Source organism: Typha angustifolia, chromosome 9 (assembly GCF_048772165.1).
Source record: "Typha angustifolia cultivar Huaian chromosome 9, ASM4877216v1, whole genome shotgun sequence".
NCBI lineage: Eukaryota > Viridiplantae > Streptophyta > Magnoliopsida > Poales > Typhaceae > Typha > Typha angustifolia.
Genome location: NC_133247.1, coordinates 2,092,569 through 2,105,171, shown reverse-complemented (window position 1 = coordinate 2,105,171; position 12,603 = coordinate 2,092,569). Strand labels below are relative to the sequence as shown.

Here is a 12,603-nt window from a genome sequence, read left to right as displayed (position 1 = left end):
CCAACCAGAAGTTTAATATAATATTAAGGAGGTGGCGGGACAAGGAACAATATGGTTTTGTACAATGTTCAACCACCAGTTATGATTATAAATGAATCATGCCAAACATTCTTGAAAAGCATATAGGATTATCTTACCAAAACAATCAGACACATGAATGCAGCAATCAGCAGAATCACTTATATATCCTTAAAGCATACATTGTCATGCAATTATACTCTTGCAAATAAGTTTTGATCTGTGACCGAGGGGCGAGGGCCCATCCAAAGTCATCTTATAGACCAAGCCGAACGATGCATTCCTTAGCTTCGTGCAAAAGGCTGATAGCGGGTCCTTTTGAAGCCCATCTCGAATACGATGCTGTACGGGTGCTTGTGACCGTGGCCAGGCTTATACAATAGCATCATATCAATCAAACGTAGGAAGTTTGTCTTGGAGTACCTTCAGAGACACTCCAGTATTGAAGCCGTTGCTCATGCTGTCATGCACTTGTCCGGCTACCACCATCTGGTAATAGATATTCTTCAGATATGCGAATCCTTCTTATACCAAATGACATACTAATGGCATATTTGCATATGATACCCTGTATTTGATAGGCTATATTAATAAATTATACGAGCTTCTTTGCACAACAGAACGTTATTTAAGGTACAATAAACTCTGCATAGCGTTCATAACTCAGAGCAGCAAAAATTTGATAGTAATTGGGGCACCAGGATTCCAATTACAGTGCCCAAGTACTTCAGGCAACCATACTTGTGCGTTGCCTCTTAACAAGCTCACAATCATCATCCGGACCTCCCGTTACAGTTACTACCCTATTTTCTCCAATTCTATTCTCGCATTTCTCATAATGATGATCCCCAAAATTCCATCCGGGGAAATCAGATTCCAAAAATAGAGAGGTGGGTGTAGCTCTGTAGAATGCAAGGGGAACCTGTTTTATCCTTCGCCGGATCTGCATTAAAAAATTGTAAATTTTGAAAACCATGAGTATATATAACCAAATATCAGCAATTGCGACAGACAATATCATCCTAAAAGGAGTTGTTGCTCTACTCTAGCTGGACATAGACTGGACATAGTGAAAGTGATTGAGAATGTCAGATCTTTAGTTGTCCAAGAGAAAAAGAACAACTTTGGTAACAGATGGCGTTTGAAACTGACCTCATCTCTAAAGACTGTAGCATATGAACCAGAACTGAAATCTCCAACTGTGACCTCTGAAGTTTTGGCCCTAATGGTCAAATCATTCTCAAGCGACGCAACGAATCTGATAGCATTTACTTCATTAGACAATCCAAGATTGAACAAGATATCAGGAAGCAAAAGCGGAAAAGTAAAGAGAAAAAAAAAACTGTTACCTAGAGACTGCTGGTGAGTAATGATGACGGAGAGTATCAATTTCCCATAAGGAGCTTCCTGTAATATAATAATCATGATAGTCAATCAGGAGGACAAAAACTGGGGACAAGTTTCAAATCTATATGATCATCGAAGCAACTCTCTAAGCAAAATTCATAAAAGGTTAATTGGAATTTGAAAATACTTCTTCTGAGAGAAGGATAACATTTGAGAGATATTTTCTTACCCTCAATTGCAAATAACAGTCAAATTTGTGTAAACAGGTCATGATAGTTCAAGTAGATTTTCTTATGCTTACCAACAAAGTTGTGGTATTTACTTATAGAAAAGATCTTCTCATCCGTAACTCTTAACTCTACACTCACATTGCATTACATACTTCCAAAAGTGCATGCATATGAAACATAACTGAATATCAAATAAATACAATCAAATCTGAATTGTCTATAACCAAGAAAGAAACTTACGCATGGCATTAGACTTAACAGGATCCTTCTCTCCACTATTAAATGGGTCGATGCCCTGTTTCTTCTTATCAGTTAGAGGCCCAGCACCTGAGTCCCCTGGAGTCTGATTAGATTGATTACATTCAGCAGGAATATCAACATTATCTTCCTCATCAACCATCTGAATGAAACCAAAGAAACCATCAGTACAGTGAGAAAGAATCACCCTATGTATTTATATCGTCTTACTAATGGCATGCAACTTGGGTCAGAGACATATCCCAATTATGTAATATATATATTAAAACAAGTCAACTTGACTATAACTTCAGTTCTTTATACATTTGAGCATAAAACTAATCTATAGCAAACTTTGAGCACCCTTTCGGCAAAAAAAAACTTTGAGCGCATAGACAACAATTTGCCATGGCAAATTATTACAAGTAAAGAAAACTTCTCAATAAATAATAACTTGCAAGGAGTGGCAGACGAGAGGAGGAAATACCCAATGAACTAAAAAATTAATTGAGGGATGCCTTCGCAACAGGTTGTGGATTACAGCAATGATAATGAGAGCTCCTGATGGTGGCACCAAAAGAGCCAATCTACTCAATTTTTTTGCAAATGCAGCAGCAAGATATGCTGGAAGATATGAAGATTTCAAACACATGTCTAAGAGCTGCAAAAAGGCATATGGACAATGTTAGTATATAGGAAAAGAACAAATGGTAGATCCATGGAACATAGATTCACTAGTTCAGTATATTCTTTAACTGTTACTCTAATAGCACTTACTTGAAAAAATACTGCTCGATGTTTTGCCATGAAAACAGCTGGTGTCAGCAAAGCATAGAGCTTTTCATAAAATCTGGGATATTCCAAACCATGTTGGGTCATAAGTATGAAAAGGCCGCTAAGGGCCATTACACTAATAACACCACCAATATCATAAGATCTGGTTAAGAAATCACTGAAAATTGGTCAAAAAGTAAAGAGGGGTCAGTTCACATCAAACTTCTTAACTGATTTGATTATAACAAACAACCTCCATCACATAAAATTACCATAAAATAGCAGGATTTGCCATACAAGGAATTATGTTCTGATGGAGCATAGCAAGAACCTGAATGCAAGACATTGTTTAGGTGAAAGCAGAACAGAGTAGTAATTAGAAGACTTCAATTTAGACCAAATAAAACAAGAAAATATCCTAAATACTGTGATAGTTGATCTAAACAATTGTAAGCAAAAGTTTGTTCATAAATCTGCTGTTATATAACTAATAATAGCATAAAAACATACAACGAATTAAGAGGAGTAAAGTTTAAGAGGAAACGCAAAACAGAAAGAAAAAGAAGCAACACATAATAACAAGAACTATCACCAAAAAGAAAAGTACCTCCTTGTACACATCAAGAGGAAGCGGCAGCTTGAGAAAGGATAGCCATGCTTTAGTGAATTTCATCTTAAGCTTTTTGGTGATATTATTTGTAGGCAAAACCTACAAGATGAAATTAACTGTAAGTAGAGAAATGACCGAGCAAATCTTATTGATAAAATATAAGTATATGAACCATGCAGCTGATATACCAGAGGACAAAAGTATTTTTAGGCTTAAAATGATGCAGCATGATATCTGGTGCTGTCGCTTAACTGAAAAAACTCAAAAACCTCAGAAAATATTGGAGATTCCTAGAATACATTAGTCATTCTTTTCAGTGATGGAATGTTAAAGCATCACAGCTAGTCAGGAGAATTTCAGAGGGCACATCCCAATTTTCAAAGTCTGTGATCTTTAGGCTTGAAGGCTCTTCTTGAACACTTTCCAAAACTTCTATTTTATCAATAGGGTGAAGATCGATGCACTGAAGAAACTGATAGTACTAAACTTTGCCGAACACTTTCCAAAATGACAAAAATACAGGTTTTGTTCACTGTTGTTCTCAATAGGTACCAATATGTAACTCATGCATGAGCAACCTATATTGACACCTAGAATTGGTAAGAAATTTTGAATAATACTCCAATGATCAACCACTGATTGGGAGACTAACTTGCAGAAAAAGGGGTTTCGTACAAATAGGTCAGTCATTTGGAATACACTCACAATCAAGAGAGAAAAAAAAAATCTGTACAGTCCAACTAGTCCAAGTCAACCCACATACTCGTAGAGAATTTGGGCTTCATATAGAACATGACAGAAAGATGCCCCTCAATTATGGTTTGAAATGCATTTGACTATGCTACAATGACCATTTATACAATCACTCGGACATGTTCTTTTCTATGGATAAGGTAAACTGTGTGACATCTAAAAAGTGTGATGATCAGGAAAAATAAACTCAAAACCTTCACCACAAAAGAGAAACAAATGTTCGTTGTATTTCAGATCATAAGGTTCCAAACTCTGCTGTCTAATAATAAATAAGATCCAAATTCCAACAGTCATGAAGAACACTGCACAGGCACTCACTGCCAAAAAGAACCTGTCATACATGCACAGACCAATTGGATGATTATCAGATAGTTGTCTACTGATCTAGATACAAACTTAGATATTTGATTGGAGTTGAACTCTTTCGAGTATCAGTTGGCTACCTAATTTACTACTTTTACACCCACACAGCATTTCAGACAGTAGGAGGAGCCACATTATCCTAATCACTTTCTGTTAGATGAGCTAAAATAACTGTTTTTTTTCTCATGCATTTTTTCCTCATGCTTTCTAGTTCTACAAGAATAAGTTACATCTCATCCATGTAACCATAATATTGAATCAGAATAGAAATGACATGAAAAATAACATCAACTCACCACATTGTTCATGTTCTCAAAATTTGCATCATTTGACGAAACCTTAGAGAATCTTTTTTCTCCTTTGGATGGAAGGCCTGGAAAACCACCAGAAGACAGAAAATGGATTAACTTAGAGGTGAATGATCCAAGAGTAGGAAAAGATAAGCACAAATGAACCTAGGTCTGCCAAAGCTAAAAATTCACAGAAATTTTAATACACAAGCAAATATTTTTGACAAGTATTATTATTTCATAAATTCTAACAATCAACAAAAGCATTGCATTTGACACGTCATTGTACCGTACACCAATTATCAAATATTGACTAAACACAATCAACAGAGTGCAATACTCACCAAATTCACTCCACATCTCATAGTTTGGTTCTTTATCAAGATCTAAAGAAGGGAAACACGACAAGATATTGTACATGTTGCGGATAGCGACCTCCTTTCTGTTACAAAATCAAAATAAAGTAAAAACAAATTAGAAAAACAAGCACAGCGTAAAACCTTCCATATAGAATCTTTGTTCTCTCTCTTCTCAACCTCGTTCACTGCCCGCTCAGACACTAGAAAGTGCCAGCCAAACCATAAAACTTGACAACATAAGGTGATTTACAACAACAAGCTAACTCAGAATACTTCTCTCCAAAATCTTTCTGTAAGTTTAAGGTAATTGAATGTTGTTTCTTCCTCAGAAAAGGTCATTCTGGTTAAAAGAATGGGTATACTAACATAGATCAGATCAATTATTCCATATCAAACCCTACCCCTGCCTCCCCCCACCCCCCAAAAAATATATATATAAACCTGAAATTTATTGAAACTTTTGGGAACTATAACTCCAAAGGACAGTATGGATATTAATTACCCTGGTTTCAATGCATCTTCATCATTATCCAAGCTGGATTTTCCATGTTCTGGCGAAAAACAGAAAAAATGGAATTATTAGTAGAGATATCGACAAATAACTCGTGTCTTTGTATTATGAAAAAAAAGGCACATAGAACGATACCACTGATAGCAATCTTGTTCATGCTCGTATAAGTGAAGTAACTGCAAGAAACTGGACATAAATTGTCAATGCAAAAAAAACAGGGTTCCATACAAAGAGGAATTGCAAGCAAGTTAAGAAAAGAAAAGAAAAAAAAGAAAGAAAAGGAGAGAATAGAAATTTAATTGCTAAATTATCTACTTTTATGAAACCTTTTTCAATTTAATGCCTCATTGACCAGAAAAAGAAATCTTGGAACAGAAGCTTTTCATCACAAGAGGCAAAATTTTGAGATAATAACTTAAAGGCGCCATCAGAAGACTCAAAAAGTTAGAAAGAAGTACAAGGAAAATGTGAATATTTGATGCAGAATCTGAAAAAAAAAGGATCTTAAGTTCTTAAATATTTTCCAAACATGTGCCTACAGTAATGTATGTATTAACGCACAGCAAGTTTGTCGATTTATTTTACAGAAAAGTACAAAGATAAACACTAATGTAGTTAAAGAGATGATGTACTTATTATGTGTGTGTGGTGGTGGTGGGTTAAGACTAGCAATATCTCAAAAAGAGTACGACATACCGAACATCTGCATACTTGAAATACTTTGCTGCAAGCAAGTCTAAGAGAGAATAACCAGAAGATGTGGCATGGACCTGCACCCAAAAGGTATAAGAAAGTGAAAATGAATGTGAAAAATAGCCTACTGCTAGAAAGAAAGAGCAATTAGGGACTCATGAGGAAATATGCAACTGCATCTGTGCCTTGAAAGTCAAATCAATTCAAGACCATCGCAACATTGTTTTCTAAGCTCACAATAGAAAATCCATAAGGTTTTAGTCAAAGGAAACTTCTTCTATACTTTTCCCATGATTCAAGATATGGGACACACCATGATGGTCCAAGTGTCCAACATTAACAATTAGTCGCACTGACCAAATAATAGTTCTGTCCTTGCAATTATTCAGGACAAACACAAACTACTCGAATTTAGACTTGCAGAAAACATCTATAAAGATTCCTAAGATGGGCTAAAATACTTACAATGCTGTGAAGAAATCTATGATAAATAGCAGACTGGAACCTCCCTTTCTTCCCCAGCTTTACGAAATCCATGATTGCATCCAAAGCAACATCCTAAAATGCATTTTCCAACAGAAGCAATTTCAAATAAAAAAAACCAAGATTCGACCAGCAGCAAAATTTCAAATGAAGAAAACCAAGAACGAGAACTATTACCCTAAAGGCATCTGCGACCTCCGAAGAGACAGCTATCTGGATAAGAGAGTTAATAAACTCATCGAATCTCGCCCTAAGCCATAACCTAAACACAGATTCCGGGTTCTTGTCACCATCAGCATCACCAGAAGCCGCCAAAGAGGAGGAGGAAGGAGGCATTTCCGGGAGGAGCGGAACGAAGAAGGATTGGATCGAGATGAGGGACTCGAGGGCGAGATCGAGAGGGGAGGAAGGGTAAAGGAAGGAGAGAAGGATTGGGAGGTTGTTGATGTGTGCTCGGGAGGACAGGAGCTCCGCGCCTAGGGTTTTGAGGTCATCTAGGGTCAGAGTTCCGTCGCCTTTCTCCTCCTTGCGAGGCCTCTTCTTCGTCTTCTTCTCCTTTGGTTTCTTGACGGTGACGGACGCCATGGCCACCGGGAGAGGGGAGAGGGGAGAGGGGAGAGGGGAGAGAGGAGAGAAGGAAGCGCGAGGCGGCGACAGAGGCGTATATGAGTGTTACGCGCGAGGGTTTTAACCAGAGGTTTAGGCTTGGATATATTTTCATATGACACCCCGTATTTTTTAACTTGTTTCATTTGGACCAAATCCTTCACCATTTTTCTAATTAAGCCCTATATTTCAGAAATATATGAACAACACCCCCTGCATTAGTCTGAGAGATGGCTTTGGTTAACTCAAGCTGGATCTACCAAGTAAAGAGCTTCAGATGGATAATTGCATAATTAACTCACAGCATCACATCATTTGTAGTTTCCATTCAAATTCCACCCCGAGAAAATCATATTACCAAACAAGATCCAGGTCCCACCATTTGCACAAGATAATTTGCATATATATAGAAGTCACCTTAGATTCAGTTGAATCACAACATGAGGTAAAAAGATCATCTTGAAAACAATTGCCTACAATAGCTGCGTACAAGATTACAGCAGCAGAAGCGCCTTCAAGAACACTTATAGATGAGATATAACTTTGTTTCTGTATATCAAATGACATTATGACTACTTAGATGTAGTAAACAATCATGGCAGTAATCTTTGAGTACCAATCCAATCCCTGAATGCTATTGTTAACTTTTTACACTGGTGCTTCACTTCAGGAAGTCTATGTCCAAGGAAATAAATAGAAAATTGTGCTATTGACTTCATAAGTAGAAAATAAAGCATTTGATGTCTGACATTGTAAGAAAGAAGTCTTCATTTTGCTTTATCTTCAGTATTGGTCGCTTAATGTAAACTTTCAACATCCTCAAGCTCCTTGTATTAGCAGCTTTATGGAAGTATCCTGCGAAGAAACTCAAAATTATCTAGCCTATCTTAATTCCAACCCAGATGGTCCTACATTCCTGTGCATGTTCTTCAATCTTCTCTAGAATTTTGAGGCCATTATATACATTCAACTCGTCAAGCAGTATCTTGAAGATACAGAAATTGCTCTGTTCCCTCCAAATCCTTTGTCAGAGCAAAAGGTCCATTGACTAGAATGTATGGAGTTCTGCTAAATGTATACATTAACTCAGTCATCTGTACAACCAGATATCGCATTGCTGATTCTGTTCCAACTTTCAGGTTCATTCCATGCAGTCACATTCTTGAGCAAGGAATACCATGTTTCATCATCAGGAATGACATGCCTGTCCAACATTTCTACAAGGTAACTGAAAGCTCTGTCAAGATACTGTTGCCTACAAAGGGAGCAAATTAAAGAACCATAACTACCAGCATTAGGTAAGCATCCTCTTCTAATCATCTCCTCTAGTAGCTTTGAAGCACTTCTCCATTGGTCATCCTTGCAGAACGCGTGGATCAATGCATTAAACGTTGCAACCACCGGAAAGAAACCGTTCTCCACCATCTCATTCAAAAGATCAAATGCTTCTCTCGTGTTCCCTTCTCCGCATAGCCCCTCGATTAAACTAACATATACCAATGCGCTTGGAACTCCACCCTCTCTAACCATCTGATCATAAACCAACCTGGCCTCTGCAGCCTTACCATCATTGCAAAGCTCAATTATCCTCAAGCTCCTTCCAACTGCTCTATGGAAAGAGCTCGCCATCCTCTTAAGAAACTCAATAGCCTCCTCTAATTTCCCTTCCTTATAAAGCCCGTAAAGAACACTATTATAAGGACTAATCCTATTTCCATATCCACTTCTCTCTTCTTCCATCATGCCCAAGACCTCCAAGCCATCTACCACCCTCCCGCAAGAACACAACCCACGAATCAACACATCAAAAGTTTCAAAATTTGGACTGATCCCATCCATCCTCATCTCCTGGAAGAGCTCCAAAGCCTTATCAACCAAGCTTACATTGCAAAATCCAGCGATCAGTGCATTGTAGGTGCGCACATTGGGAAGAACCCCCTTCCTCTCCATCTCCTTCAACACCCTTTGCCCCACCTGCGGCTTCTCCATTCCACAAAACCCTTTGATCAAAGTATTATAAATTACAGCATCAACAACGCCCCCCTTCTCTTCCACTCTTTCTAAAACCTCCACCCCCTCCATCGCTCGATGATGACTACAAAGCAGCTCTACGATCTTGGTCACCGTGATCGTGTCCGGAATGAATCCAAGATCAAAACTTTTCTCCAGCATAACCATCGCATTCACCAAATTGTTCTCTCCGCAGTACGCCGAGATGAGAATGTTAAACGTGACACTGCTCGGGTCGATCTCCATCTCGCTAAAAAGGCTCCTCGCACGGCCAACCTTGCCATTTCTACATAAAGCATGGATTAAAGTGTTATAAATCACCGGATTCGGCTTCACGCCGCTACCTTTCATTAATTTTAGCAGCCTAAACGCCTCATCGATGCGATTGGTCCGGCAGAGGCCCTTCATCAAGATGCCGAAGGTGAATTCATCGCCCTTGAAGCTGCGGGCGGCGATTCGGGAGCGGAAGAAGCGGCGGGCGAGGTCGATGTCGTGGGCGACGAGGCGGTCGAGGACCGAGTTGAGGACGCGGATGGAAGGATTCGGAAAGGAGTCGAGGGCGACGAGGGTGGAGCTGGGGTTGGGGAGCGAACGGAGGAGGGAGACGAAGGTGGAGTCATCAGGAAGGGAGGGAAGGGACGGAAGAAGGGAGAGGGCGAGGTCGGGGCGGTGGAAGGAGACGAGGGAGCGGATCAGGGCGGCGGAGGCGGCAGAGGATGGGGAGGAGATGCGGCGGAAGGCGAGGATGGCGGCGGAGGGAGTCTTCTGGTGGAGGATTTGGGCGGCGAGATCTTCGTTTAGGGTTTGCGGAGTGGGAGGAGGAGGAGGAGGAGGAGGAGGAGGAGACGAATAAGCGAAGAGTTGGAGGGGAAGGAGAGGAGATGAAGAAGAAAGGAAGAGTTTGGGAGGGTTTGTCAAGAAGAGCATAACGAGAACAGGAGAGAGGGAACGAGAATAGCGTCGATACGAATCCAGATTAACCAGATAGCCCAATATTCTCTTATAAAAAAAATTACATTGTACCCTTTAGTTTAAACTAAATTGACGTATTATAATTATAATTGATCAAAGTTTTACTAATTAAAGTTAGAAAATATTTGAACTAAAGATGTAATAATACCTGCAAAAATAAATAATCTAAAAACTATACTACCTCAACATGAAGCTTATATGCTAATTATGAGAAAATAAATACTTCAAAATGTTAACGAACTTTGGATCAAATATGTAAGCTGCCTGCCTGACCTAGATTTCAGAAGGGTCGTATGTTATAAGCTATGCATTTGTATTAAAAAGAGAACCAGCACTAATGCAACAAGATATTTGAACATTAATACAGAATTCATATATATCATAAGTAATACTAAATAACTATAAGATCTAATAGTGTTTATATATACTGCAATATAAATATATAAACAAACTACCTATGTACTATCACATATTAAAATAAATTCTAAGTTAATACAAAATGATAGAAATATACCGTTGCTATAGTTGTTCTAAATCTATAAACAAACTATTTTATATCATAAAACTCCATGACCAGCGTTGTACTTCTCGAGAGCACTCCATCATGTCTTCAGAAAGGTCAAAGCTTTGAGCTTTCACAGATTAAGAAAGGATTTTGAATATTTATTATAGTTAAAACAAAACGCAGCAACCCTATAAAATAGAAAACTATTTTTGCTGTTTAGTGCATATGAACCTCATATTTTTAGCAGTTGGATAGTAAACTTCTGGATTAAAGTTTGGTACAACCAAGTTCCCTGTTCTGTTCAACGGTCCAGAAAGAGTTCAATAATTCTTGCAATCCAATTGCAGTACAGGTAGTAGTACCATTATACTCGGGAGTACTAACAAAGCAAAGAAAACTGTCACAGTACTGCCTTCTCTCTGTACTGCTTATCCAAAGAGCCCTGACGCCTATAAATTGGCTATCTGCGAAGGATTGGTCAGCCAAGCATGACACAGCCACCAAACCAAAAGGAAAGAGAGATTGATTTCAATCTGGGTGGTAGCAGTAGCAGTGGAAGGGGCATGCAGAGGAGTGGAGAGATGAATTCGATCTTATTCTTCCTTCTCCTGTGCTTCCCTCTTCCACCCCTGCTGTTATCCCCGTTCCTCTTCTTCATGTTGATCAAGGAGATTTAATTTTCCAAATACTATGGGCAGGCTAGTCTGACAAATGAAGTGATTTATGCTCTGCTTTGTTTTGTTATACGCCAGAGGGTATGCATAAGGTTATACATAGCTATTACTTTGGATAAGTATCCCATTCTGGGGCATTAGGATAGCTTCTTTCTAGTGCGTAACCCTAATTTTGACGAGGTCCAACAAAGAGAACTGCATGCTTTATATCTATCTGTATATCACTGCAAGAAGCAAATCAAAGTGAACTTTCAGTACCAAAATAGATATGAAGTCACGATGAAATATGTTAGAGCTGCATAGCAAAACTTAAAGAGAATTTGTTTAAAGAGAGAGTTCTCAACACAGCAAAAAAAGAAAGGAGAGTTACGAGAAATCGCAATCTTTCTAGTTGATATTCAGTTATTTAAAGAGGGAAGAAAGAAAACAAAAAACCTCTCTTTTGCATTGCTTTGGCATTTTGAGCTCCAGAACGGCTGGACTTCATAAACCCCTTACTCCAAAATAACAAATTAAACACCATTCCAGCGGTCACGAAGTAGAGTTCAGCAAAACTCAAAGAGTGGCAAGTAGTGGTGATAGTTGGTTTCATGATTCATCAATCTTAACTCTATGTTAGAAAAAGGACAAAGTGAGTAAAAACTATGATTAAGACCACATAAAGGAAACCATGTTGAGAGCAAATGTACAGTCCGATTTTCTTTCTTTTAAAAAAAAATGGGAATATATACAAGATTGCCACGAAGTACAAAAGTAGTTCACCCGAAAATTCACTAAACTCTTTATTTAGACTATTACTGGAGAAGCTAAGATCTTTCTAATAAGACTAATCACTTAAAAATCCTAAACCAAACAAACTCTTGAAAATAAACCTCTAAACCCTAATTTTGCGTAGTCGAGCATTTGAACGACAAACCTTGCTCTCATTCTGCAGTGTCATGAAGTCGTTTAAACGATTCAAGCAAAACAAGAAAGGCTATTCGAATGCTTGGCTAAATCTTCATCCTTTCTTGTTCTTTAATTGGCATGGTAATTCCAATTCACTCGCTCCCCTCGGAGGTGAACTTTCTCCTTAAGGTTTGTTTATAAAAAAAAATATAGTTTCAACTCCTCAAATTTTCAATGTAGCATCCTTGAATGGCAATCCTTCCTGTCTCTCGGCTGTTCC

General features: G+C 38.4%; 2 protein-coding genes across 3 annotated transcripts; both read right to left on the bottom strand.

The window, feature by feature from the left end:
• Nucleotides 1-158: 158 nt before the first annotated feature.
• Nucleotides 159-7,322, bottom strand: LOC140767269 (protein NUCLEOLAR COMPLEX ASSOCIATED 4). 2 transcript variants are annotated; one of them, XR_012105556.1, is made up of 16 exons: nt 6,846-7,322; nt 6,651-6,743; nt 6,189-6,262; nt 5,628-5,668; nt 5,484-5,532; nt 4,967-5,064; nt 4,629-4,705; nt 3,214-3,315; nt 2,879-2,937; nt 2,610-2,784; nt 2,320-2,493; nt 1,836-1,995; nt 1,368-1,425; nt 1,171-1,276; nt 682-961; nt 159-586 (listed from the first exon to the last, which is right to left on the bottom strand). XR_012105556.1 is itself a non-coding variant. In XM_073107117.1 (15 exons), the coding sequence occupies exons 1-15, from the start codon at nt 7,251-7,253 to the stop codon at nt 746-748; spliced, it is 1,890 nt and encodes a 629-aa protein (XP_072963218.1). In that variant the 5' UTR covers nt 7,254-7,322; the 3' UTR covers nt 159-745. The 2 variants fall into 2 exon arrangements, 1 of the variants encoding a protein (XP_072963218.1); XM_073107117.1 differs by having other exon boundaries at nt 159-961.
• A 208-nt stretch (nt 7,323-7,530) lies between these two features.
• LOC140767145 (pentatricopeptide repeat-containing protein At2g17525, mitochondrial) lies at nt 7,531-10,386 on the bottom strand. Its single transcript, XM_073106958.1, has one exon. It carries the CDS (start codon nt 10,209-10,211, stop codon nt 8,361-8,363), a length of 1,851 nt encoding a protein of 616 aa, XP_072963059.1. The 5' UTR covers nt 10,212-10,386; the 3' UTR covers nt 7,531-8,360.
• Nucleotides 10,387-12,603: the final 2,217 nt, after the last annotated feature.